The sequence below is a fragment of the Podarcis filfolensis genome (assembly GCF_964270895.1).
Source record: "Podarcis filfolensis genome assembly, chromosome: 6".
Taxonomy (NCBI): Eukaryota; Metazoa; Chordata; class Lepidosauria; order Squamata; family Lacertidae; genus Podarcis; species Podarcis filfolensis.
The window spans coordinates 11149900-11177731 of NC_139609.1; the positions used below are offsets into that span (position 1 = coordinate 11149900).

A 27832-nucleotide genomic window follows, 5' to 3' on the forward strand; every position below is an offset into this window, starting at 1 on the left:
TCACAGAGTGTTTGTTGTGGGGGAGGAAGGGAAAGGAGAATGTTAGCCGCTTTGAGACTCCTTAAGGTAGTGATAAAGCGGGATATCAAATCCAAACTCTTCTTCTTCTTCATTTTCTCAGCAGCATGTTGAATTCCACCCAGCACTGTGATTCAACAAGTCTTCTGTGTATCTTCTGTGTACCAGGTGGGCGGGTATTATTACCTCTAATCATAGCTGTCAACTTTTCCCTTTTCTTGTGAGGAATCCTATTCGGAATAAGGGAATTTCCCTTAAAAAGGGGGAAATGTTGACAGCTATGCCTCTAATTGTCCACTTTGATCCAGTGGTTTCTGCCATAGGGAAAAAGTAAATGTAAAGGACCCCTGGACAGTTAGGTCCAGTCAAAAGTGACGATGAGGTTGTGGCGCTCATCTCGCTTCGGGCTGAGGGAGCTGGTGTTTGTCCACAGACAGCTTTCTGGGTCATGTGGCCAGCAGGACTAAAGCACTTCTGGTGCAACGGGACACCACAACGAGTGCCAGAGCGCACGGAAACACCGTTTACCTTCCCGCCGCAGCGGTAGCTATTTATCTACTTGCACTGGCGTGCATTCAAAGTGCTAGGTTGGCAGGAGCTGGGACAGAACAACGGGAGCTCAGCCCGTCACGGGGATTTGAACTGCCAACCTTCTGATCGGCAAGCCCAAGAGACCCAGTGGTTATGGCAAGGAAGGCACATGGCTGGTGTGAGTGCTTTGTCTAAATAGAAAGGATTAGAACCGTGTCTAATATTGTATAGTATTTTGCATTGGTTTTCAAGCTTACCGCTGCAAGGTTACAATTTTATTTGTTTTTTAACGTTTAAAACCCTGAGAGCTGTTTTATTTTTTAGGCGATAGTAGTTGTGTATACAATCACATTGTAGGAATCGTTGGGTAGAAGTGGGAAACTGTTCCCACTTCTTGGGCGGGGTGTGGAAATGAGGAGAATCCTGTATGAGCTGGATTTTCAATTTCATGCAATCACAGCTTTATGATTCAGCATTTGACTGTAGTCTGCAAACCCAGAAGAATAAGCAAGAGCTGATATTTGCAGAGCAGGAATTAAAAAAACAAAAAACCTCTGTGCCATCCATTGTAATGAGAGCTGAATTGCCTGGTACACAAAGAAACAGGACTGTGAGGCTTCCTTAGCCAGATCATGCGGTATAAGAGCTGCTAACCACCAACAGAAACTAGATGAGGTCACTTCCAAACAGGATGCGGGCCTGCAATCATGCGCTGTTTTTATAGCAACAGAAAACTTGCAAGCTTCATGTACAAAGCTTGCATACCTATAGGATTCAGCAGTCCTCATCTTGCAGGATTTGCTGAATCCTAATGATCTGCAAAAAGCGTTGCTTAGTTGCAAAACTACAGCTTCCAAAAGCATGGAGAGCATGGGGTAGGGGCTGAATATTAAGGCACCTCTTCATTTATTCTTTCTACCTTGCTCTATCACAAAGGCTCAAGGACGGCAACAACCTGGGCTGCCACAGAAATTTTGCCTAAAGCAAAATGTGGAGTGAGTGTTCGGTTTCCTCTTCCAGCAAAACATCTGAGGAATCCCAGAGTAGCTGAAAATGTGGTCCGATAGGACGAGTGAAATATCTTAAGGGGAAAATACATCCCTGGTAACAACTTTTCTAAAAGAGAACAGAGTGGTTTTTAAAATAGGTATATACTGTATATATGCAGAAATCTATTAGAGATATCTTCAAAACTCTATGCAAGTGCTAACTGTGTTGTACGAAAACAAAGAATGAAAAAAGCAAAGGAACACTGTGTAGGTATGCAGGACACAGCCAGGACTGCTTCAGCCCTGAGCGATCAGAATTCAGCAGGGAAGCAGGAAGTCAGTGCTAAAGGAACACATATTTGCCAAACATATAAATTAAATAGTGAGTGGCTGTTTTGCAGAACTAAGAGGAGAGTGGAGACAAGCAGCAGTGTGGTGACAACTGGATTAACATCTAGGGCTGATAGCAGAATTATCAGCATGTGCAATATGAGCAGCCACCATAAAGGAGAACGATAAAGGGCATGACAGTTCTAAACTTCCAGAGTTGGTTCTACAGTTCTGTGAGCCTAATTGGAGACATCTATAAACTTAAATACTTGTTTTCAAATGTAACTCCACAATTATGAGGGTTAGAACCTTTATCAAATGTGGAAACTATGGGTTGTTTCAAACGTTAATTCGACTCAGAGTAAACACTTGGAAGTTAATGACTAATTTGGGTTCATTAATTTTAATAGGTCTATTCTTACCTGGTTTGGACCCTGAGTGAGAACCCAGAGGCTGAGAGGGAGGGTGTGTCAGAAGGAAAATGAACTGATATTTTGATATACTGATATATTGATGTATCGATACATCGATTGATATATATTATTAACTAATGTAACATTTTATATGTAACTGTGTATTTTTGCAATATTTTGTTTAAGTTTGTTGTATCTTCAGCTTATTGTACACCACTTAGAGATATTTTTAAAACGCTAAAAATTCTGTCATTGATGTTAACTTCTTGTATCTTTATTTTGTATCTTTATGATTTCTGTATAAACTGTTCAATTTGGTTGCAAACTTCCTGGTGTTTTGTTTATTGTTTAGGGCTACTTTTGTCACATTTGTAGTTATGTCATTTAAAAAAAATATATTGTAAGCCAACTAGAACATAATTTTAACCTTGGAAAGGAGGCATACAATAAAATCGGGGGGGGGGGGAGAGAGTTAAATGATATAGAAGTTAAATAATCAGTTAATTGGTAGGAGCCTAAATTCTATGCAAAATGCGAGATTCCATAAAGATGGATGTAGTCAGACAATTACAGCCACGCATACCAGGCTGCACACTACAATAGCACTCGCACAAGCCGCTGTCTGCACACAAATCGGGTCCTCCCTTAAAGAGGGCACGTGTTGCGGTGAGACCTGGCAACCTAACCCTGTGTTGTGGGTGGGTATGTTTAGATAGCCACAACACCCGATTGGTAGGTCCCTTGATGCAGGGTTCAATCAGGCCAATGGGACGCATGCTAAATGGTTTGAGGGACCTATTTATGCCCATGCACATGACCCAGAGCTTCCTCTTTTGGCGCATGCATTCGGAACACCCGCCCACCTCTCCCTAATTTTAGGGCATTGTGTGATTGACCTTGCTATGCCGTCGTGTGTTGTCTGTCGTTGGGACACGGGCATGGCAGGAATTTCCCCCACTTGGTTGATTGGCTGTTGCCATTTGGGTTTCGTCTGCTGTGTAGCAAATCGTCACAACTTGTAAGGTTCCGGATAGGCTCTGGTTCAGGTGATAGGGATGGGAGAACACTCTCGCCATCCCTATGTGAAGGGTATTCCGTTAAAGGAATCCAGGGACTCGATGGTTTGGTCAACCCCTGAGAGGGGGTTGTGCCCGTGCCTGAGTCCAGGGGGACATTTGGGTGGTGGAGATAGCCCCTTCCCGGCTTTCCGCTTATCCAGGTGTTCACCCTTGGCTGACCTATGCTCGAACCCTGGGTCAGCGCTACCTGCATGGCAGGGAGCTAGTCGAACCAGAGCCTATGCAACCAGTCACTTTCTGTAATCAATAAAGTTGTGGCCTAAATTCTGCCAAAAACCAAACCAAAATTTGAGCCTTGTCTGAATTTATTTAAGGGGGAGGTTTAAAGGTCTAAACACGCAATGGGAAAGTGCAATTTCACTGAGTCCAGGAAGGGTCTGCTCACACTATTCCATCACTTCCCCCCTAGTGTTCCAGGATATGATTATTATTTTTACAGATTGTGGCTGTGTGCACAAGCCCTTTCCAACAGTAAGCCCAACACAGCAAGGAGAGGCAGGCTTTAGGAGGGGTGCATCCTCCCCCCCCCCCCGTGTACACACAGCATATATGGGGGGCGGGGGTCTGTGTGAATAGGGAATTTATTACTACAAAATATGGTTCACTCACCAAGAGAAATCTATAGTCCTTCCATTTCTGCTTTACACTTCCTACAGGCTTAATAAATTCTGCCTTGCCTTTAATACTGCAAACGAGGTCACAATCACAAATCTAACATGCTTGGAATTAACAAACAGACGCGAAATAACAAGGTCAGGAACAGAGTGCATAATGGCAGTAGCCTTGTTTCTCTTTAACAGTGTAGTTCTGACTAGATTTGCTGATGTTGTGGGCATTCGCTTTTAACTAACTACTGTTTAGGATTTCAATGTTGTTAGTTATTTCACTGGGGTAGCCACCCAGTGAAAGGGAAGGGCAAGGCAGAAGCTGGTGAAATCAATAAGGGTGCTGCTTTCTTGTTGCCAAAATTTCTCTACCGGCCTTTTGTTTAACGTGTGTTGCAGTGTCTGTCATTCCTTCCCCTAAAATGAGCAGAATGAAGTCAGCCACACCGAAATCTCAGTTCGTGCAACGACTCCACCCGTCCCCTAAAGCAACTCTGCTCTCGTAAGTTTCCAGTCAAACATCCAGATATTTAATATGTGAAAGATCCTTCCACAGCGTGGTAATTTCATGTGACAGAAATAAATAAAAAATGAAGGCGCAAGCACGAAGAGAGCAGGAAATAAATCCAGAATGTTAAAGATAGAAAATACTTATTAGGTCATTTACTCCACACTTTGCTAGCACATCACTGAGCAATGGGCTGAAATTCAGCTAGGAGCGGAGGCAGCCAAGGGAACCGCGAGTCAGCTAACATTTCTGCAGAAAGATATCGACCTAGCTAAACCCACTGTGCAGGTTCTGAGTCAGAGAAGATTTGCAGTGTGCCAGGAAAAGTTGATCCGCTCTATTACTGGCCCAGTACAGAACAAAAGAGATTATATTTCACCCAGATCACTGTATGACCAAAGTTTCAAAAGATGAATAATGGGGATTACAAGCCATGCAAAATAAATGCTTCCCCTTTAAGTATGCATCAGAGGAAATTGACTTCAGCTGGCTGTTTTACAGGGCGCATTCATGGGAGGCTTATAGAGATTCAGGACTCCGTGCCATGCCAAAAATGTGTGTTCCTCCCAAAAGCAGAAGCTTCACCATATATAGATGCTTCACCACATATAGATCTTGCCTCAGTGCTGAGTACATTGTCTGCCCAAGTAAGGTAAAGGTAAAGGGACCCCTGACCATTAGGTCCAGTCGTGGCCGACTCTGGGGTTGCGGCGCTCATCTCACTTTATTGGCCAAGGGAGCCGGCGTACAGCTTCCGGGTCATGTGGCCAGCATGACTAAGCCGCTTCTGGCGAACCAGAGCAGCACACGGAAACGCCGTTTACCTTCCCGCCGGAGCGGTACCTATTTATCTACTTGCACTTTGACGTGCTTTCGAACTGCTAGGTTGGCAGGAGCAGGGACCGAGCAACAGGAGCTCACCTCGTCGTGGGGATTCGAACCGCCAACCTTCTGATCGGCAAGTCCTAGGCTCTGTGGTTTAACCCACAGCGCCACCCGCGTCTGCCCAAGTACAGATCTGTAATTTAAAAGAATTGGGGTCCCTTGCTCATGAAGGATCAGAAAGGTATAGGAAATGATTCCTTGAGGACCTTGTGGTTGCTAGAAAAAGGTTGCACCAGCAGAGACAACTTCCAGTCTTAAAACTGGCTGGGCATCGCCCTTTACTCTAACACTCATCTGTAATTAAAATGGCATTTTGAAAAACATTCAAAAATTGTGTGGGGGAAACACACATCCCAGTTTTGCACCTGGAATTCAAATGCTGGAATTCTGGATGTGAAATCTGTACCTCCAAAGTGAAATTCAAGTGCTTTTGTCATATTTTGATTGGTTGTTTAGCCAGTTAAAAAAAAGGAAAGGAAAAGCATTAGCTGTGATAAGAAAGCTGCCAAATTCATTTAATCAGGAGCTAATCGCCCATTCAGGCAAACCAAGCCTGAGGTGCCTGTCTCAGTTATTCTCTACATTCAAGAGCTTGTGTTTTCCTGCATTCCCTTTCTTTCTGACCTCGCTCTCTGTCATTCCTCCTCTTCCACCATATGTGTGCACAACTCAAGGTAACATTTCATGCATCTTATGAAGTGGTCTGTAATCTACAAAAGCACTTGGCACAATAATTTTGTTAGTATTTAAATGGCTTGCACCCTTTGGTGCTGTTAACACAGCATTTTGACTTCACCCTTGGAGGCGCACTCCATTGTCTCTCAAAGACAGACAAATGCCAAAAATTTAAAAGTGCCGCAAGATTCGAAGTTGCTATTGTCTTCTTGAAGAGACTAACACGGCTGACCCTCTGCTTGGAACAATTTTTAATCCAGATTAAACTCAGTAAGCACAGAGCACTTCTTTTAAAGAAACTCTGTACGAAGTCATTCCTCACCATCTAAGTCATGGGTAGGCAAACTAAGGCCCAGGGGCCGTATCCGGCCCAAAGGCCTTCTAAATCCGGCCCGCGGATGGTCTGGGGATCAGCGTGTTTTTACATGAGTAGAATGTGTCCTTTTACAGTGGTACCTCGGGTTACAGGTGCTTCAGGTTACAGACTCTGCTAATCCAGAAATAGCACCTCGGGTTAAGAACTTTGCTTCAGGATGAGAAAAGAAATTGCGCAGCGGCAGTGGGAGGCCCCATTAGCTAAAGTGGTACCTCAGGTTAAGGACAGTTTCAGGTTAAGAATGGACCTCCAGAACAAATTAAGTTCTTAACCTGAGGTATCACTGTATTTAAAATGCATCTCTGGGTTATTTGTGGGGCATAGGAATTCATTCTTCTTCTTCTTCTTCTTCTTCTTCTTTTCAAAATACAGTCCAGCCCCCATAAGGTCTGAGGGATAGTGGACCGGCCCCCTGCTGAAAAAAATTGCTGACCCCTGATCTAAGTGTTTTGGGTAAGGAGCCTGAGCAAGTCCCACAGCCAAACCCAGACACAACCACTGTACTTTTCTGTCACCATGAAACTCAAGATGGCAGACGTAGGGTTTGTGGGCAGTCACTGAAGAACTGACCAGGCCTAGGCCTGCTCAACGTCAACAACGTGTAACAGATACCTTCTGACCACAGCCTCGGCAGTACCCTCATTTGCACGGATACTCAAAAGAACCAAGTCAGAAAACAAATCATGGGATTGTAAATCCAATGTCCATCTTCCTTCCCCAAGCCTGACAAAATAGTCGGCTGAATACAACATGGAATAATATCACTTCCTTAATTTCATATTGCACTTTCTTTCTCTAGAGCAGAGAAAGGCCTAACATGGTATTTCCACGTCACCCATAATTTGAAGTTCCCTCCGGCTCCATACAAGGGAGCGACGTAGTAATTTTTGCGAAAGAATATTGGCCCGCTAGCTGGTGACAATCAAATATGTAGACACAATAGCAAGGATGTTGAACGTAGCCTTTTGCACCTACCATGGTTTAAGTGTCTGATACAGTCGTTCAATACGGTGCTGAATTTCTTCTGTGACTCCCGATCCGGGAAGCAGAAGCAACTGTGTCGGAGGAAAGGTTGCCACACGTAGACCGGAAATTCCTTTGGAAGGCCAACAAAAGCCTGTGCATTTTCCTTTTCATTGGAACCTTTAAGAGAGAAAAAAAGACATTTAAAAAAACTAGTACAGTGGTACCTTGGTTACCTTCAGTAGCTTAGGGCCTCAGCAAACCTAAATCCGGCCCTGGGGCTGAGAGTTGAGTGTCCCACTACCTTCCCCAGGAAAATCTGCTGTTTATTGCTGAATCAGAACAAACCAGGGTGGATAAAAATCAAGGAGTTAAAATTAATAAATAAAATGGATTTTTAAAAAATTAAATTGGACTTTTTTGTAATAGGATTTTTTAAATTTAAATTGGATTTTTAAAATAAAATGCTTTTGGAGGAAAAATATTTCTATAGATAATTTTCTATTTAAGCTATATCATAGTCCAAAGGCTATTCATCAGGAAATAAGGATCTTTTTTCAATTTTTCATGTGTGCTAAAACTCAGTCTAAGTTTTTTTTTTAAATTGTTTAAGTTAACATGGATACATATCCTATAATGTTATTGTTTTAGTTACATAAATTGTTTAAATTGTTATTTAGGGAATGATTGTTTTTCTCCTTCCAATAAAGTACAGCAGAAAAGTTGTCCAAATATAAATAGTTAACTTATTAAACCTCACAATAATGTCATAATTATCGGTCTATGTATTTCTAATAGTATAACCAAATCAGTAATTTTTGATATAACTGTAAAAAAACTACTCTGGAAATTTATTTTTCCAAAAATGAAACCTTCATCCAGTTGTAAATATTAAGATTATACCAGCAAGAGTCTTTCTTTTAAAAAGAAAAAAAAGATTTAAATTAAGTCTTACTGACTAGTGACTTAAATCAAATCCACCCTGGAACAAACTCTATTGATGTGAAGGCACCCACAAAAGACTGCTGACTCATATACCAGTCCTCCCTTTCTAGGTCTTGCCAATAATCAAACGGGGCAGTTGGGATGGAAATTGGCCACTCTACTTTCACTTGCCCCTTCATGGATTTGCCTTGCCGTGGCAAAGGGGCTTGAATAACTCAGAGAAGCTATTAACTATGCCGAGTAGGGCACCCAAGGTGGACAGATCATAGTGGAGAGTTTTGACCAAACGTGATCCACCTGGAGGAGTGAAAAGCAGAGACATCACCTTGCCAACAAAGGTCCGTATAGTTAAAGCCATGGTTTTCCCAGTAGTGATGTATGGAAGTGAAAGCTGGACCATAAAGAAGGCTGATCGCCGAAGAATTGATGCTTTGGAATTATGGTGCTGGAGGAGACTCTTGAGAGTCCCATGGACTGCAAGAAGATCAAACCTATACATTCTTAAGGAAATCAGCCCTGAGTGCTCACTGGAAGGACAGATCGTGAAGCTGAGGCTCCAATACTTTCGCCACCTCATGAGAAGAGAAGACTCCCTGGAAAAGACCCTGATTTTGGGAAAGATTGAGGGCACAAGAAGAAGGGGACGACAGAGGATGAGATGGGTGGACAGTGTTCTCGAAGCTACAAACATGAGTTTGGCCAAACTGCGGGAGGCAGTGGAAGACAGGAGTGCCTGGCGTGCTCTGGTCCATGGGGTCACAAAGAGTCGGACACGACTAAACGACTAAACAACAACTTTCACTTGACAGGCCTTACCACTCGGGTCTGGAAAATGTTTATCAGATAACAAGTTATACTCCTCTTCTGTCGTCAGTACTTTGCCTCCAACAGGTAAAATGCAGCTTTTAGGACTAACGCCCTTCTGGAACGCCTGGGTTCGAGGAAGAGAAATAAGGTTAAGAAAACAAGCTTTTGATATTTCTTCAAGTTACTTATGTTAAAATGGATGTACAGATATGAGAGAAGGATTGTGGCTTTTTAAGGGGTGCACAGAAACCACAGCTGGGGGTTTCCATCTTTTCTGGGGGTGTCTGCTTTATTAAAAAAAGGAAAGAGAAAACAAGTTTCTAGTCCCTGTGGGCTGTGCCTCCTGAAAAGCTCAGAAGTGAGAGTAGTGGCCGAGTAAGACTTGGAGGAACCCATATATTTCCTTGACCTGCTTAGCAAAATTAAAAACCTGCATTTAATTTATTTGACTTGCAGCTCCCCTTCGATTTCAACAAGCTCCCAGCACAGCTTGCAGCAACTCAGCACTTACACAGAATAAATAAAAACAATATCAAATTAATTATGCAAACATTTTCCGTATGGATAATCTGTGCAGCTCAGGGATTTCAGTTTTCCGTGGCACAATATTCAGACTGCCTGATGCGAGAATTTAATATACCGTATTTTTTACTCTATAAGACTCACTTTTTCCCTCCTAAAAAGTAAGGGGAAATGTGTGTGCGTCTTATGGAGCGAATGCAGGCTGCGCAGCTATCCCAGAAGCCAGAGCAGCAGGAGGGATTGCTGCTTTCACTGTGCAGTGATCCCTCTTGCTGTTCTGGCGCCTGAGATTCAGAATATTTTTTTTCTTTTTTTCCTCCTCCAAAAACTACGCGCATCTTGTGGTCTGGTGCGTCTTATAGAGCGAAAAACACGGTAGTTTTTGAGCACAGCCAACATGCTGCCCTGACCACGGGCAGCTTCTGGTGTTACTTTTTTCATGGAGTAAAAATTTGCTCCACGAATTATGTGGCATGGCATATTCATGGTTCTGTTCCTACCTTCAGGACTAAGGTCAGAGAGTAGAATTGAGAGAGTGCCTTTCAGCCCCTGGGCTATTTAACATATACATGAAACCATCTGGAGTGGTCATTAGGAGTTTTGAGGCGAGGTGCCATCAGTAGGCTGATGACACTTAGCTCCATTTCTCCATAACATATGAATAAGAAGAGGCCTTGCTGGACACAGTGGTGAAATGGACGAGGAAAAACGAGCTAAGCTTGAATCCTGGTAAGATGGAGGTACTGTGGCTGAGCAGTTCCCAGGTTTGAGAAACTGGTCACAGTTGCTTATCCTTGATGAGGTTATAATAATAATATAATAATAATTTATTATTTATACCCTGCCCATCTGGCTGGGTTTCCCCAGCTACTCTGGGCGGCTCCCAACAGAATATTAAAAACCTGATAAAACATCAAACATTTAAAACTTCCCTAAACAGGGCTGCCTTCAGATGTCTTCTAAAAGTCAGACTTGACATTCCTTGACATCTGATGGGAGGGCGTTCCACAGGGCGGGCGCCACTACCGAGAAGGCCCTCTGCCTGATTCCCTGTAACCTCACTTCTTGCAGGGAGGGAACTGCCAGAAGGCCCTCAGAGCTGGACCTGAGTGTCCAGGCTGAACGATGGGGGTGGAGACGTTCCTTCAGGTATACTGGACCGAGGCCGTTTAGGGCTTTAAAGGTCAGCACCAACACTTTGAATTGTGCTTGGAAAAGTACTGGGAGCCAATGTCGGTCTTTCAGGACCGGTGTTATGTGGTCTCGGCAGCCGCTCCCAGTCACCAGTCTAGCTGCCGCATTCTGGATTAGTTGTAGTTTCTGGGTCACCTTCAAAGGTAGCCCCACATATAGCACATTGCAGTAGTCCAAGCAAGAGATAACCAGAGCATGCACCACTCTGGCGAGACAGTCTGTGGGCAGGTAGGGTCTCAGCCGGTGTACCAGATGGAGCTGGTAGACAGCTGCCCTGGACACAGAATGACCCGTGCTCCATGGACAGCTGTTGCACTCTCCCTGAAGGAGCAGGTTCACAGTTTGGGGGTGCTTCTGAATCCTGCTCTGTCACTGAAAGCTCAGATAGCCTCAGTGGCTGGAAGTGCATTTTACCAACTGCAACTGGTTTGAGAGCTACGGCCATTCCTGGACTGGGAAAGCCTAGCCGCAGTAGTTCACGTTAGTTACTTCAAGACTGTATTGTGGCAATGCACTCTATGTGGGGCTTCCCTCTGAGTGCAGTTAGTGTAGAATACATCAGCACAACTGCTGACAGGAGTGAGGCCTTGCCTGCAGGGCCAAATCAAGGTGTTACTTGTAGCATCGAAAGCCCTTAACAACTTGGGACCAGTTTACCTGCAAGACCACCTAACCTATACGTTGTTAGAATTCCTGCTCCATGATTGCAGTCATGGGATTGTTGTCTATCACATGACGGTGTATGTTTTGACTCCACAAAGTGGGAAGTGACGGAGACAGGATGTTTGTGTTACTGTGTTCCGTGAAGTGGGACTATCGTCCTTTGTTCTTTCTCTTTGCTGTCTGATGCTAGAGAGAGAGAGGGAGCCATGTTGCAGTGCTCCGTGTGTGTTTATATGTAAATAAAGTAGATTAGCCACAATGCTGAGTTTGCTGAGGTCTGTTACGCATGATGTGCAAACTCTGCGGATCCCTAAATGTGCCAATGTCTGTTGGCATCGGTTGCTGTGATGTTCGGGCGGAAGAAAGCTTTTAAAGCTCCCGAACGATCGACCAGGAGGGACAGAACATGCCCGTCGGGCATGTGTCTCTGCCAGGGTCCTACTCGAGTGTAGGCTGAGCTCCTGACATATGTGCCCACTTGACTGCTTTGATCGGCAGAACTGGCTACCTGTTTCCACATTTGTAAGAACTCGATCGTTTCGTGTGGCACTTTGGAACTCCCTGCCTATTGAGATCAAGCAGGAGCCTACACCATAATTATTATTATTATTATTATTATTATTATTATTATTATTATTATTATTTATTATTTATACCCCGCCCATCTGACTGGGCTTCCGCAACCACTCTGGGCGGCTTCCCAAAAAATATTTAAATACTGTAATACATCAAACATTAAAAGCTTCCCTAAACAGGGCTGCCTTCAGATGTCTTCTAAAAGTCTGGTAGTTGTTGTTCTCTTTGACATCTGGTGGGAGGGCGTTCCACAGGGAGGGCGCCACTACCAAGAAGGCCCTCTGCCTGGTTCCCTGCAACTTAGCTTCTCGCAGTGAGGGAACCGCCAGAAGGCCCTTGGTGCTGGACCTCAGTGTCCGGGTAGAACAATGGGAGTGGAGACGCTCTTTTTGGCGCCAGACCAAAACATTCCTGCTTAGACAAGCCTACCCAGATGCTTAGCTAGTCAAGGCAATCCACTTTAGTATTTTAACTTTGGTGTGTTTTAAAGCAGGGTTGTAAATCTTTCTTGATTTTCCTGTTTTATCTTTTGTAAACTGTTTTGAGGTTGTTCATTTTTTAAAAGAACAATAACCAAGCAGTGTATAAATGCGAAATAAATAAATAACAATGGAAACGAGCAAAGGAAAAATGCAGGGAAGTGGGGACAGACTGAATTTCATGGTGCCATAAAGTAAAGAATACCTGGGAGGTCAATATTCAGATGTGATCCCTTGTAGCAGCAAGTAGGAATCGCTCAGTAGGAAAGAAATCAGAGTAACACTGGATAAAAGTGTTTTGCATTTATTATGTTGTCACTATCTACTAGTCAGTGAAGCAGCACAGAGGATCTCAAAACTGAACATGATGAATCAATGCACCATAACATCAAGCTTCAGCACCCGGTAAACTGACGATTTACCTCTTTGTTTTCAAAGCTCTCCACGGCATATTTGCTGTTAACCACTATATATCTGTCCTTCCATTTCTTCACGTCTTCAGCAAAATGTGACACTTCTCCTTCATAAAAGACCATGCTGGAGTCTGCAGGTGGCTATAGAAAAGACAAGTTACTGAGAAATAGAAATGGCTTCTTTCTGCTTCTTTGTTTGTAAAAAGAAAGGGGTGTGTTTTTTCATGGGGGGGGCGTGTCCAAAACCTGACTAGAATAGAAACTGAAAGCTTCTGGCCTATAGCTTCTGTTGTTTGGGAGCTGGCATTGACAGCACAGTGCGAAGATACACTGGCTAGCGAAATGTTTGCTTGAACTCTGCATGTCTTTGGTGTACAAGCCCATCTATAGTTCTGTTTTAAGCTGTTGCTTTAGTTTAGTTGTTTTTTTTAAATTAGCTTTAAGGATGAAATATACTCTGAGTCCTCTAGTGATTTCATGCTCTTTATTGCAGCTTGTAAAACAGTGATTGAATTACACCCCCAAGCCTCAGGCTTTTATATACATTATTTACACAATGAGTCCCATCTGATTGGCCGATTCTGCTTCCTTCCTGGAGCCTGATTGGTCTTTTCCTGCAGGCCAATCAGTTGTTGCATTCTACGATCCTACCAGCCTAATAGGCTGATTAAATTCTTCCTGGAGCCTGATTGGTCTTCTCCTGCAGGCCAATCAGTTGCTGCATTCTAGGATCCTACTTGCCTATTGCTCTAGGATCCAAGGTTAGTAAATAACAAAGGATTTGTTCCAAGTTGCCTCAAATAGTGAAAATGTACTATTAAACATCTAATAAAACAAACAAACTTAAACGCGCTCTGTACTTGCTCAGAGACACCATATCTCGTTATCAGCCCCCAATCTGAGGCCTCAGCCTCTCTCAGTCCAGTTTCAAATTAAAGCCTGAGTTTCCAATTTAAAAACATCTCCAGGAGGTCTTTTAGCAAGGGTGATGGTGTTCTTTGCCCTCTATATAAAGCTGATAGATGGGAAAAGGAAGGAAGGAGACGGACTGAATTACATAATTTTACACTGCAGCCTGACTGGGGGTGCACTAGTTTTCCCCCTCCCCACTCGCTACCCCTGATAAAGAGACCTTGTAGCTAAAAGTGTGTTGTGGCACTGAAAAATGTGTTGTGTGGCACTGAATACAGGGAACAGGACCACTGCCCTTTTTGTGGTTTTCATGGGATACTTGGGAAAGGTAAAATGGGAAGAGAAGATAGGAAACTTTTGCTAAATAAATAAACAAACAAATTTCATTCCTGGGTGAGGACTTGCAACTTGTTAGAATTCCTGCTCCATGATTGCAGTCATGGGATTGTTGTCTATCACATGACGGTGTATGTTTTGACTCCACAAAGTGGGAAGTGACGGAGACAGGATGTTTGTGTTACTGTGCTCCGTGAAGTGGGACTATTGGCCTTTGTTCTTTCTCTATTTGCTGTCTGATGCTAGAGAGAGAGGGAGCCATGTTGCAGTGCTTGTTGTGTTAATATGTAAATAAAGTAGATTAGCCAAAATGCTGAGTTGCTGAGGTCTGTTACGCAAGCTGCACAAACTCTGCGGATCCCTAAGTGTGCTGATGTCTGTTGGCATTGGTCGCTGTGATGTTCGGTTAGAAGAAAGCTTCTGAAGCTCCCAAACAATCGACCAGGAAGGAGAGAACATGCCAGTCGGGCATGTGTCTCTGCCAGGGTCCTACTTGAGTGTAGGACGAGCTCGTGACACAACTAACATTAACAGCTATTGTGGTTTGCCAAAACCAGGAAGTGCCAAGGAGAAGTGGCCCATGTGAGCAGGGGGTAAACAACCAAACCTGTGATCAATAGCAAACTCTTCTTGTAGTTACCTTTGTTTTTAAGAAATGGGACTGCAGGTCCCTGTTTTGTTCCAGCTCATTCTGGATGTGCTTGCAAAAGGAAGCTGCATATTGGCGTTTATAGTGCGGACTGAAGTTCTTGATCACAGCCTCCGTCTTTCCTGAAATGGAACATTAAAATTTATTATACATTCAGCAGCTCGCTCGCTCTCTTTTTTCCAGGCTTCACAACTGTGAAGCTCTCAAAACTGCATTTAATACCACACTCTGCAAAAGACCTACACGATGGCGTGTACTGGGTGATGTTGCAAGACGAGGGAAGTTTCTAACGCACACCTTTGAAACAACAAAAACATTACCTGAACTAATAGCCTTTTGTTATGTCTGACAAAGCACTGTTTCTAGTCCTTCCTGAAAAGCTTAGTGAGATAGGATCTTCTAAAGAGATCTTCCTGTTCTTGTTCCAGCCCTTCTGATGGGCTGCGGCAACATATAAAGTCCTGAAGCACAACATTTTAACATACTTGAGTCCAGATTGCGAGTCTCGTTCCAATAAGTTTCCCTTAAAACTCTCAAAGAGGTCTTTATTTGTCTCCTGGCCACCATCTCAGGGCCTTCTTCTTCTAGAGTAGTGAATCCAGATTATCTAAATTCACCAAAAGGTTGGTTCAAACATGGGTCTCATTTTAATGGGCTGCATGTAGTGAGGTGTGGGGATGAAGTTTCAACTTAGCTACATATATAGTGTTGTAAAGGTAAAGGGTAAAGGGACCCCTGTCCATTAGGTCCAGTCGCGGATGACTCTGGGGTAGCCTTTTGTTATGTCTGACAAAGCACTGTTTCTAGTCCTTCCTGAAAAGCTTAGTGAGATAGGATCTTCTAAAGAGATCTTCCTGTTCTTGTTCCAGCCCTTCTGATGGGCTGCGGCAACATATAAAGTCCTGAAGCACAACATTTTAACATACTTGAGTCCAGATTGCGAGTCTCGTTCCAATAAGTTTCCCTTAAAACTCTCAAAGAGGTCTTTATTTGTCTCCTGGCCACCATCTCAGGGCCTTCTTCTTCTAGAGTAGTGAATCCAGATTATCTAAATTCACCAAAAGGTTGGTTCAAACATGGGTCTCATTTTAATGGGCTGCATGTAGTGAGGTGTGGGGATGAAGTTTCAACTTAGCTACATATATAGTGTTGTAAAGGTAAAGGGTAAAGGGACCCCTGTCCATTAGGTCCAGTCGCGGATGACTCTGGGGTTGCAGCGCTCATCTCACTTTATTGGTCGAGGGAGCCAATGTACAGTTTCCGGGTCATGTGGCCAGCATGACTAAGCCGCTTCTGGCAAACCAGAGCAGCACACGGAAACGCCGTTTACCTTCCCACCAGAGTGGTACCTATTTATCTACTTGCATTTTGATGTGATTTCGAACTGCTAGGTGGGCAGGAGCTGGGACCAAGCAACAGGAGCTCACCCGGTCACGGGGATTCGAACCGCCAACCTTCTGATCGGCAAGCCCTAGGCTCAGTGGTTTAACCCACAGCGCCACCCGCTTGTACATGAGACCTAAAGCCACTTCTGGCATTTTGGTACTGGCTAAAAGGGGACAAACTGCATGTTACAAACATAATGTGTAAAATGAAGATCTGAATTAATTATTTGTTGTTGTTGTTGTTGTTTTTAAATGAAAAATAAGCTTGAGAGTCTGCACTTTTGAACACAGGAGCTACAAGGGGGAAAGGGGCACTTAACTCTTTTCCTGAAATACATTTTTCAACATTGCCATCTCCAAAGCTGCTCCTTCATTCATTCATTCATTCATTTTACTTGTATAACGCTCTTCATAAAAATAAATAAACCACAGAGAAGATAAAATACAGTTGTACCTCAGAAGTCGAATGGAATCCGTTCTGGAAGTCCGTTCGACTTCCAAAATATTCAACAATCAAGGTGTGGCTTCCAGTTGGCTGCAGGGAGCTCCTGCAGCCAATCAGAAGTCGTGCAAGTCGTGTCGGATGTTCTGGATCTAATGAACGTTCGCAAACTGGAACACTCACTTCCAGGTTTGCGGTGTTCGGGAGCCAAAACGTTCGACTGGCAAGGCGTTTGGGATCCAAGGTACGACTGTACACAAGCACCAATAAAACAATCACCTTAACATTCCAAGAAACACATCAGTTGCCCAAGAAATTCAACAATTCTTAAGAACATAGAACGCAGCCCTACCTAGAGAACCTGGGGTGTTCTGTACATAAGGCAGAAGCTCTACTACCATTGAGCTATGGTCTTTCCCACTGTTGTCCTGTTTCCACTGAATTTGTACAAGGGTAACAACTGCAACCTAGCAGTTCGAAAGCACAAAGTGCAAGTAGATAAATAGGTACCACTCCAGCGGGAAGGTAAACGGCGTTTCCGTGTGCTGCTCTGGTTCGTCATGCTGGCCTCATGACCAGCTGTACACCGGCTCCCTCGGCCAATAAAGCAAGATGAGTGCCGCAACCCCAGAGTCAGTCACGACTGGACCTAATGGTCAGGGGTCCCTTTACCTTTAACAGCTGCACATATGGAGCCTAATTCACAGGGGAAAGCAATTTCAGGAGGCAGATCCGAGTGGGGAAATGGCGGGTCGAGAACAGCATTCATCCAGTCATTCGTTGACTTCTATCCTGCCTTTTTTCACAAGGTGAATTCAAAACAGCTTACAGAATAAAACACCATATGGAGCATAAAACACATCCAATATAAAACTACCCAAAAAAATCCTAAAGGTCTCACCCACCCACACAGATACCATTCATGGAGGTAACATTGCAAAAGTTAATGAAGACAAGGAAACAATTAAAAGCCTTCTGGAACAGCCGTGGCTTTGCCAGATTATCTGAAAGAGTAAACTATGAAAGGGTTAAATACACTTTCTCCCCTGCTGCTCTGGTTAAAATCCAGAGGCTGGGTTTTTTTTTGGAGGGGGGGAGCACAATTAAGATTTCATCACACACATCTGCAAGTAGCATGTACTTTCCAGAGTTTGTATCAAGAAGTTCTAGATTAGAAAATTCACTTTTGCCATGAGCTGACAGGAAGTAAAAAGGTAAAGGTAAAGGACCCCTGACTGTTAGGTCCAGTCGCGAACGACTCTGGGGTTGGGGCACTCATCTCACTTTACAGGCCCTGGGGTTGGGGCACTCATCTCACTTTACAGGCCGAGGGAGCCGGCGTTTGTCCGCAGACAGTTTTTCCGGGTCATGTGGCCAGCATGACTAAGCCGCTTCTGCCGAAACCAGAGCAGTGCATGGAAATGCTGTTTACCTTACGACCGGAGCAGTACCTATTTATCTACTTGCACTGGTGTGCTTGCAAACTGCTAGGTTGGCAGAAGCTGGGACAGAGCAACGAGAGCTCTCTCCATTGCGGGGATTCGAACCACCGACCTTCCGATCGGTAAGCCCAGGCACCAGGGAATCTGGAAGACTGCAAAAATCTACCTTACAGAATTGTGAAGGGTTGTTCAGGGACCGTAAATTGCCACATAAAATGCTACACACAATTTCTATTTACAAGTAATCATTCGTATTAATAAATATTTCTGTGCAATCAGAGGGTAAAATTTTAGAGGTAACATTTTGGGGTTTTATTAGCAAGTTCTCCACAGTTTCTGAAAGCCACACACACAAAGCAATAATATCCATGCAATATTCCATATTCTAAAACTTTCAAGGTGCTCAGTTTGTTTAATACAGTTGCCCCTCTCACCCAAACTCCTCCATAGGTTCTCTCGCTTGCACACATTTGTCAGCCCTTTCCATCAGCCTTCTGAAAGAGTTCTCAGCCTTTTTACATATGGAAAACATGAAGCTGCATAGTTTATTGTGTTTTTTTTAAAAAAGAGACATTACTACATCTGGCCGCTGTTTACAGTATTTCTTCCTTGCAGCTGTTTCAAATTGTTTAAACACTTCCATTGTGCTCTCTCTCCTCTTGTTATTTGGGTAGGGTCCGCATCCTTGCATTTTACGGCAGAGATAATTGAAGGTCTCAAAGACATTCGCAGTGCTTTCTGCATCTCAAGTCTCTCTCTCTCTCCCTATCTGTGGCTCAGCGGTAGGAAAATATCCTCATCTGTTACTGGTCGCAGGCCATTCCTATGGTAACCTCAGCATTTTAGCACATGGGGAACTAGCATGATTGAATGAATGCATTTTCATTTATCAGTCTCTTTAATAGCCTTATAAGGAGCTCTTTACTATTAGCAATTATTCATTATTACAGTGGTACCTCGGGTTACATAGGCTTCAGGTTACATACACTTCAGGTTACAGACTCCGCTAACCCAAAAATAGTGCTTCAGGTTAAGAACTTTGCTTTAGGATGAAAACAAAAATCATTACAATTTGGAAGACAATTGGACTTTTTTATTGGATTGGATTTGATATGATATGTGAATTGGATGTTCTTATTGGAAAATTAATAAACGCTTTTAAAAAAGAGAACAGAAATCGTGCTCCAGTGGCGCGGCAGCAGCAGGAGGCCCCATTAGCTAAAGTGGTGCTTCAGGTTAAGAACAGTTTCAGGTTAAGTACGGACCTCCGGAACGAATTAAGTACTTAACTTGAGGTACCACTGTACTGTTGTTGTTTTTTTCCCCACCTTCCAACAATAAGCTCCATTAGGATTGGATTGGCTTTGCCACAATGGGCAATGCATTACTAGTCTACTTAAGACAAGGAGATTTTAGGCAGCATAATGTTTTCGCCTTCCATTCTGTAAAACAGGCCTCAAGTCACTCTGAATCTCATTTCCACGCTTTGTGTTTGTCTTTTCCTGAGCGGTGGGAAGTCCAGAGCAGCCGCTATGGTTTCCTTTGGGGCAGAGAACACTTGGGAAATTTATGATCTGTGCAATCATCTCGTTTATTCCCAAATGTGCAGGAAGCGGTGGCAGAAGGGATTTGCAGGCAGCCAGGCGGTCTTCAAAGCAACACGAGTCCAACACTGTGAAATTCTAAACAAACATCCCTGCTGCCATACTAAATATACTTCTTTTGGAACAAATTTCCCTCCCACGCTGCAGGTGAATGTCTTTCGAGACACATTTCAAGGGGGCTTTAGATAAAAATATTAGACAGGTTGCTCAATCGCCAAATATCTATCATTCACCATCAGCAACCAGGTCATAGAAAAAACTTGAGAAAGGGCCATGTCTCTCTGCAGAACAAAGCAGTTTACAACAGATAAAACAGATAAAATCAATAAAAATGTACAACCCTACTTTAAACCATGAGTAAAAAGGTAAAGGTAAAGGTACCCCTGCCCGTACGGGCCAATCGTGACCGACTCTGGGGTTGCGCGCCCATCTCGCTTAAGAGGCCGGAGGCCAGCGCAGTCCGGAGACACTTCCGGGTCACGTGGCCAGCGTGACGAAGCTGCTCTGGCGAGCCAGCACCAGCGCAGCACACGGAGACGCCGTTTACCTTCCCGCTATAAAGCGGTGCCTATTTATCTACTTGCACTTAAGGGTGCTGTCGAACTGCTAGGTGGGCAGGAGCTGGGACCGAACGACGGGAGCTCACCCCGCAGCAGGGATTCAAACCACTGACCATACGATCAGCAAGTCCTAGGCGCTGAGGTTTTACCCACAGCGCCACCCGCGTCCCTTGCAAACCATGAGTACCATATAGTAAAAGCTATGGTTTTCCCAGTAGTGATGTATGGAAGTGAAAGCTGGACCATAAAGAAGGCTGATCGCCGAAGAATTGATGCTTTTGAATTATGGTGCTGGAGGAGACTCTTGAGAGTCCCATGGACTGCAAGAAGGTCAAACCTCTCCATTCTTAAGGAAATCAGCCCTGAGTGCTCACTGGAAGGACAGATCCTGAAGCTGAGGCTCCAATACTTTGGCCACCTCATGAGAAGAGAAGACTCCCTGGAAAAGACCCTGATGTTGGGAAAGATTGAAGGCACAAGGAGAAGGGGACGACAGAGGACGAGATGGTGGGACAGTGTTCTCGAAGCTACCAGCATGAGTTTGACCAAACTGCGGGAGGCAGTAGAAGACAGGAGTGCCTGGCATGCTCTGGTCCATGGGGTCACGAAGAATCGGACACGACTAAACGACTAAACAACAACAAAAAGTACTTTCAGAAAGTGATCCTGTCAGATTGTGGCAGGATGGGGTAAGGAAGAAGCAATCAAGAGTTTCCTTGCTACTGAAGCAAATGAGCAAGCCTGACCTGAAAGCTTTGACAGGGGTCAGGGAATACCATGTTATCCATCTGGTCATCTAGTTAGGACACTCTGTCACTTCCTGCTCTGGCTAAAACTGGATGATGGCACACGGACCAAATTCCTCCTTGATATGTATCCTTCAATTTTGAGGACTGGAATTATATGTTGCGTTCAACCAACACCGATGAGCCACACCAAAAGGAGGAGACAGCATGTACAATAATAATGCCTCTCTGTGTATTGGGAATGTGTTCCAAGGCATGAAGTCCTCTACCAGTGAGAAAAGTAAAGGATTCGCAGCCCATGAAAGTGTTTATTAAACCAAAGTAACTTCGCAAAAGAATATGGCCCGGGAAACAAGAAGTTTACTAATTCTTGCTCATGCTTTGTTTTTCCTTCAGATTTCCAAAAACTTGACAAACGAGCTTCTTATCCCATTTCCAAATTTAGTCCTGATTCTTTGGTATGGATGTTAAGAGTTGTTTGAGGTGAAGCTAAGCCAAGTTTTTCCATTAGTCTGCTTGGCTGGATTGACTGGAGCTAGCCTGGGGAGGGAAAAGCAACGCCAAGAGCTCCAGGAGGCGAAAATCTCTTCTGGGGGAACGATGGCCAGAGTCCAAGGGGGAAGAGCCATGGCTCCATGGCAGAACACATGATTTACATGAATAAAAGTTTCAGGCTCAATCACCAGCATCTCTCAATCGGGTTGGGAAATGACTGTCTGAAATGGGCTCTCCGGGACTTGTTTCCTTTATGAATAATTATTAAGATTTTTCTAATTATAACTTAAATATCCACAAAGTCTCCTGCAGACATTAATCGAAACAACTCCAGGTATGTATTTTAGGGCACTGTTTTGTGAAGTATTCTCTGCATTTTCCCCATGCTTTTTGAAACTATTGTCTAGTGTGATCTCTAATTGTCTCTGCTAATCTAGCCAGTTCAATATAGTCTAACAGTTTATCTTGCCATTCCTTTTTTGTTGGCACAGTTTCTTTTTTCCAATTTTTAGAAATTAGGATCCTTGCCGCTCCTGTGGCATAGAGGAATATTTTCTGATCTTCTCTTGTTATACCTGTGTCCATTGTCCCTAGTAGAAAAGCTTCTGTATTTTTCATAAAGTTATACTTAAACATTTTTTTAAGCTCATCATATAATGTGTTCCAGAAGCTTTTGACTTTTTCACAGGTCCACCAAACATGTATAAGTGTCCCCTCTGTTTTACCACACCTCCAGCACAGATTTGTTTTTGTCTTATACATTTTAGCTATTTTGGTAGCTGTTAAGCACCATCTATAAAACATGTTGATTAGGTTTTCCCTCAGTACTTCACAGTATTTAAATACACCCACAAACACCTCACCAGAGATGAAAAAGCAGCTCTAAAAAACAGCCACAACAACTGGCTCATTTTTGACGGCTGAAAGCATGCGATACACCCATCAATGCAAGATTCACATGAGCAGAAAATCCCGTTGTGGGATTAAATATTCGTCGCTTTCTTAATAGTTCCGATGATTTGGTCCTGTGGTGATATAACTGAGTTTTTTCCTTCCTCCAAACCAGGCATAGGCAAACTCAGCCCTCCAGATGTTTTGGGACTACAATGCCCATCATCCTTGACCACTGGTCCTGTTAGCTAGGGATCATGGGAATTGTAGTCCCAAAACATCTGGAGGGCCGAGTTTGCCTATGCCTGCTCCGAACGCACACAAATATTGGTCTCCCTTATTGCATGTGCAGAATAGTGTATTGCTATACTGGGCTGAAGTTTTTACAGCTTTCCTTCTCTTTATTCTGATTTGTCAGCCTCTTCCACCTTGCTCCTTAAAACAAAACAAAACAAAAACAAATAAAACATGGCTGAGTCATGAGTCACATGGGCTGATTGCTTGCATCAATCATCTGCAATATAAAACTGGGGCAGCTGCTGAATTCATGAAATTCTTCCCCCTCCCTGAGCGATTTCATTCCCTGTGGGCTGAAAGCATGAATAAAGTAGCCAATTTCTTTTCTGCTTCGACTCCCCAGCCTTTAACAGCAGCCAGACACAGGGAACAGTCAAAGCGTCTTCTGTCACTTTGATCTCTTCCCCTGGTACCTCCATTGGTTAAAGAGGAATACAAAGCAAAAACCACAATCCCATCAATACCGCCATTTTTTAATATATATATTTCTGCTGCTGCTCTAATAGATGTAGTTTGGAAAACAGCAACACGTTGGCTGTGGCGTGTGTCTACTTGCTTCACATGGCTGAACAGCTACAACCTGAAATTCTAGATAGACTCATTTTCTGCCATTTATTTCAAAATGTACACTGTGCCTCATTTTCACAAGTGTCAATGGTAAGTCTCTATTTCCTAGCAGAAAAGGTGAAGTCATACAGGCGGCGGAAGGGGGTGGGGAGAGCTGCCCACCGCTGCCGTCAGCAAACTGCATTGTAAGATTATGGTGTCTTGTAAATCTGTTCTTGGGAGAAAAGCAATGACAAACCTGGACAGCATCTTAAAAAGCAGAGACATCACCTTGCCAACAAAGGTCCGTATAGTTAAAGCTATGGTTTTCCCAGCAGTGAGGTATGGAAGTGAGAGCTGGACCATAAAGAAGGCTGATCGCCGAAGAATTGATGCTTTGGAATTATGGTGCTGGAGGAGACTCTTGAGAGTACCATGGACTGCAAGAAGATCAAACCTATCCATTCTTAAGGAAATCAGCCCTGAGTGCTCATTGGAAGGACAGATCCTGAAGCTGAGGCTCCAATACTTTGGCCACCTCATGAGAAGAGAAGACTCCCTGGAAAAGACCCTGATGTTGGGAAAGATGGAGGGCACAAGGAGAAGGGGACGACAGAGGACGAGATAGTTGGACAGTGTTCTCGAAGCTACCAGCATGAGTTTGACCAAACTGCGGGAGGCAGTAGAAGACAGGAGTGCCTGGCATGCTCTGGTCCATGGGGTCACAAAGAGTCGGACACGACTAAACGACTAAACAACAACAAATCTGTTTTATCCACGCTCAGTCAAATCTATTCAGATTAATTCTATATGAGAGCAATCAGCAGCCTTGTATAATAGGAGAACAAGTAGATAAGATTCCACAGGCTAAGAGCCTTTTGGCTTTTGCTAAAAGCTCACACCTTTGTCCTGGTACTGGAAGGAAGGTGAGATCCCCTCTCTTAAGAACTTCATTAAGAGTCCCAAGTGAAACAGCATTTCCTGCTAACCACTTTTGCGCTCACCCCCATATATACTGTAGTGGCCTCTACGACATACCTTGCTGTCTGCTTTTGCAGGCGACAAGCCATACTTTTATCTCGAATGAGCCATGTGCTTGTGAATGCTTCAAGCTCACTTCCGCTTTGCTCCTCCAACAACATGGAAAGAAACCAACAAGGAGGCAGGCGCCATAGTTGGTTGCTTCCTAACAAACCACAATCTGTAAGTGAATAACAAACCACTGCCTATGGCTGGCTAGAAGTCATGGCTTGTTGGGGACAAACAACCCACAATCTGTACTTTAGATGTAACCCGATTCTAAGGCTTTCTGATTTGTTGATCATGATAATTTTCTTAATTTTTGGTTCCACACTATCCCATTAATGCCAGTGGAAGTGGGAGTGATGGGGCAATATCCATTAACACACTGCTTGGTCTAAAATCTACATAAACCATGATAAGTCAGAAAGTCTGGCTAACCATCACATGCGAGTGCCACCTCTCTCTTATCACTACGGGGCCTTTGCTGTGGTTTGCGTCTGAATACTGCCACCCATGTGGAAAATCCACCGGGATAATGAAAGCCAAGTCCAAATTTTATCCCCTCTCCCGCTATTATAGAGAAATTCTTGAACCAATCTTTAGCCTGTGTGCATATATCAGAGGAACAAGATGTGTTTTCTTTTCCAGTGCTCAACGAAATCCAACAGCTTCTCTGAAAGTGCTGCCACAAAAGGTTCTGCTCGCTAAAAGCAAACCTATTCGGTTTCCTCTTCCAACAATGTGAAGTTAAGTATGAACACACAGCAGCCCCATAGAGGTCTAGCATCTTTAATACAGTGGTACCTCGGGTTACATACGCTTCAGGTTACATGCGCTTAAGGTTACAGACTCCGCTAACCCAGAAATAGTGCTTCAGGTTAAGAACTTTGCTTCAGGATGAGAACAGAAATTGTGCTCCGGCGGTGCGGCAGCAGCAGGAGGCCCCATTAGCTAAAGTGGTGCTTCAGGTTAAGAATAATTTCAGGTTAAGAATGGACCTCCGGAACGAATTAAGTACTTAATCAGAGGTACCACTGTATGTGCCTTTATAAACGAAGGGTCCTACAAGTCTTGATTCGCTGTCGATGGGTAGATTTCAGATTCTTGCTGAGCTTCTAGCAAGGCACTTCATTACTCTTTAAAATGACATTCTAAATCGACTTGCTCTCTTCTTCCCACACTTACTCACTAGGGCGTCATAGAATGCGAGCCTGGGCTCTAATTCACCCTGCATACAATCTCATCACCCTTTCATTTTTGTTATGCGTGCTAGATTGGAAACTCCCCAGCCTTAGGAATGTCCCACAAGGGTGAGAATCGCTGCTTTACCCTGGGCAGAAAGCCAAGCCAAGTTTTCGCTATAATTAGAGAACAAGTCTTGCAGACATGGTTTAAGTGAAAATAGACCAAAATTGGTCGGAATCCAAACCTCCTCACTCCTTTCAAGTCAAGAGCAAAGTTACAGTCTTTAGAAGCGCATGAATGCCGCTCCAAAGAACCAAGACCAAAAGGGCGAAGGGGTTCCCTGGATGACTAGGGAAGCAGTAAACAAGCTCCATATGGGACACATTCACACAAGGTGCCAAGATGTGTTTCAGTGCTACATGGAATGAGCCCAAGCTAAGCATCAGGTTTGTATACTCCCCCATATTCCACATGATCAGGAGAAAGTCTCTGACATGGTTTCACTTTTACTTAACCCTGGGCTTAGCGTTTGCATTGAAACCAAGGATTTTGGTTCAAAACAAACTCTTGGTTAGTTTAATAAGCCAGCTTCCTAACCTATGGTTTGAGGTTGGTTTGTTATGAGCAGACACGCACACACGCACACCTTTATTGAGGTCTATGAACCCAAAATACACAATACAGTGGTACCTCGGGTTAAGTACTTAATTCGTTCTGGAGGTCCATTCTTAACCTGAAACTGTTCTTAACCTGAAGCACCACTTTAGCTAAGGGGGCCTCCTGCTGCTGCCGAGCTGCCGGAGCATGATTTCTGTTCTCATCCTGAAGCAAAGTTCTTAATCCGAGGTACTATTTCTGGGTTAGTAGAGTCCGTAACCTGAAGCGTATGTAACCTGAAGTGTATGTAACCCAAGGTACCACTGTACAGTCGTACCATGGAAATCTAACAGTATCCGTTCCAAAATTTCGTTCAACTTCCAAAACATTTGGAAACCAAAGCACAGCTTCTGATTGGCTGCAGGAAACTCCTGCAGCCAATCGGAAGCCGCGGAAGCCCCAAAGAACATTCGCAAACCAGAACACTCACTTCCGGTTTTGCGGTGTTTGGGAGCCAAAACCTCCGAGTACCAAGGCATTCAGGATCCAAGGTACGACTGTACAACAATAATAAATAATAATAATCAACAGTTACTAAGGTGTAAAATCGGCCTTGCTAGCCAACAGAGGAGCTTTAACCTATACGTACTGATTTCTGATTTTTACTGCCTCCTCAGAGCCACTGTGATAGTGTCAAATTTATCCTCAAGGAGAACCTTGACATGAAATGAGTCAGCAATTTCAGGTTGTTCTGTTAGTATAGGATTGATTAGACGCTGTCTAACCTGTTTATACAGACTACAGTACAATGCAATAAAATGCGTTCCACACATTCAACATCCTAGGAGCATGGGCACAGCCTATCTTGGTATGGGACACCAGCCAATCTTCTTCTCAGCACTTTAGAAGGGAAAACATTTAATCTGGCTTTAGAAAACAGACGGCAATAGTTAGATACGGTCAAATTCTTAAGGTAGGGAGATAACAAAAAACCCTGTTTCAGATTACCAGGCAGAAGGAATGGGTGAGAAATTCAGTTTGCATTTAAATGCCAATCCACCAAATTTTGCACTTTCTGAAATAATTCAGGAACCAAAACACAGCTATCCTGCAGCCTTTGCACTTACCTGAATTTTGCGATGCAAATAAAGTCTGCAAAATGCATATATTAGGGGAAACTGAGCATTAAATGAATGTATTTGTGAAAATTTGTGTGCGTTACTCAAAATTACATACAAAAATGCATTCACAGTAAAATACTGGTGGATTTTCATGAGGACAGCAACTGCGAATTGCTGCAGAAATGTGGAGAACTGAATTTAAGATTAGAAAAATGAGAAACAGAGAGGAATTCAGCGTAGCACTAAGCAGGTCTCTCAGTTGGTGCAAACATTTCCGATTGCCTGATGGGATAATCTGCCCACACACTGTTCTGGGGGTTCTCTCAGCATCCCCTTAAGCCAATTTGGGGGGCACAGGGAGTGTGGGGGGGAGAGGGAAAGAAGCCCTGTTGCACTAGTGGACGTCCTTGCATGGGCTTCCACTGGCCAGGGTTAAATCCTGCCCTGAAAGAACTGATACTTCCTAAAAGAACCGATACGTCCATCTCTACATGGTAGTTCAGTAAACAAGAACTGGCATAATACTCAAAGTCTGGGAAAGAGAAGTTCCATAGCCCAGCATGGGGAGTAAATCCTTGATACGGTTTCAGTCAGATGGCTAGAGTAGACACTGTGTGTGTGTGTGTGTGT

At 43.8% G+C, this 27832-nt stretch overlaps 1 protein-coding gene across 1 annotated transcript in view; it reads right to left on the minus strand.

Annotated features, from left to right (window-relative positions):
• NIBAN1 (niban apoptosis regulator 1) overlaps positions 1-27832 on the minus strand; it is a 96714-nt gene that overhangs the window by 36423 nt on the left and 32459 nt on the right. Inside the window, exons 2-5 of the mRNA XM_083620083.1 lie at positions 14860-14990; positions 12981-13112; positions 9134-9248; positions 7385-7552 (exon numbers count right to left, since the gene is read on the minus strand). Of these exons, the coding sequence (XP_083476209.1) occupies positions 7385-7552; positions 9134-9248; positions 12981-13112; positions 14860-14990 (546 nt within the window). The remainder of the gene's footprint in view (positions 1-7384; positions 7553-9133; positions 9249-12980; positions 13113-14859; positions 14991-27832) is intronic.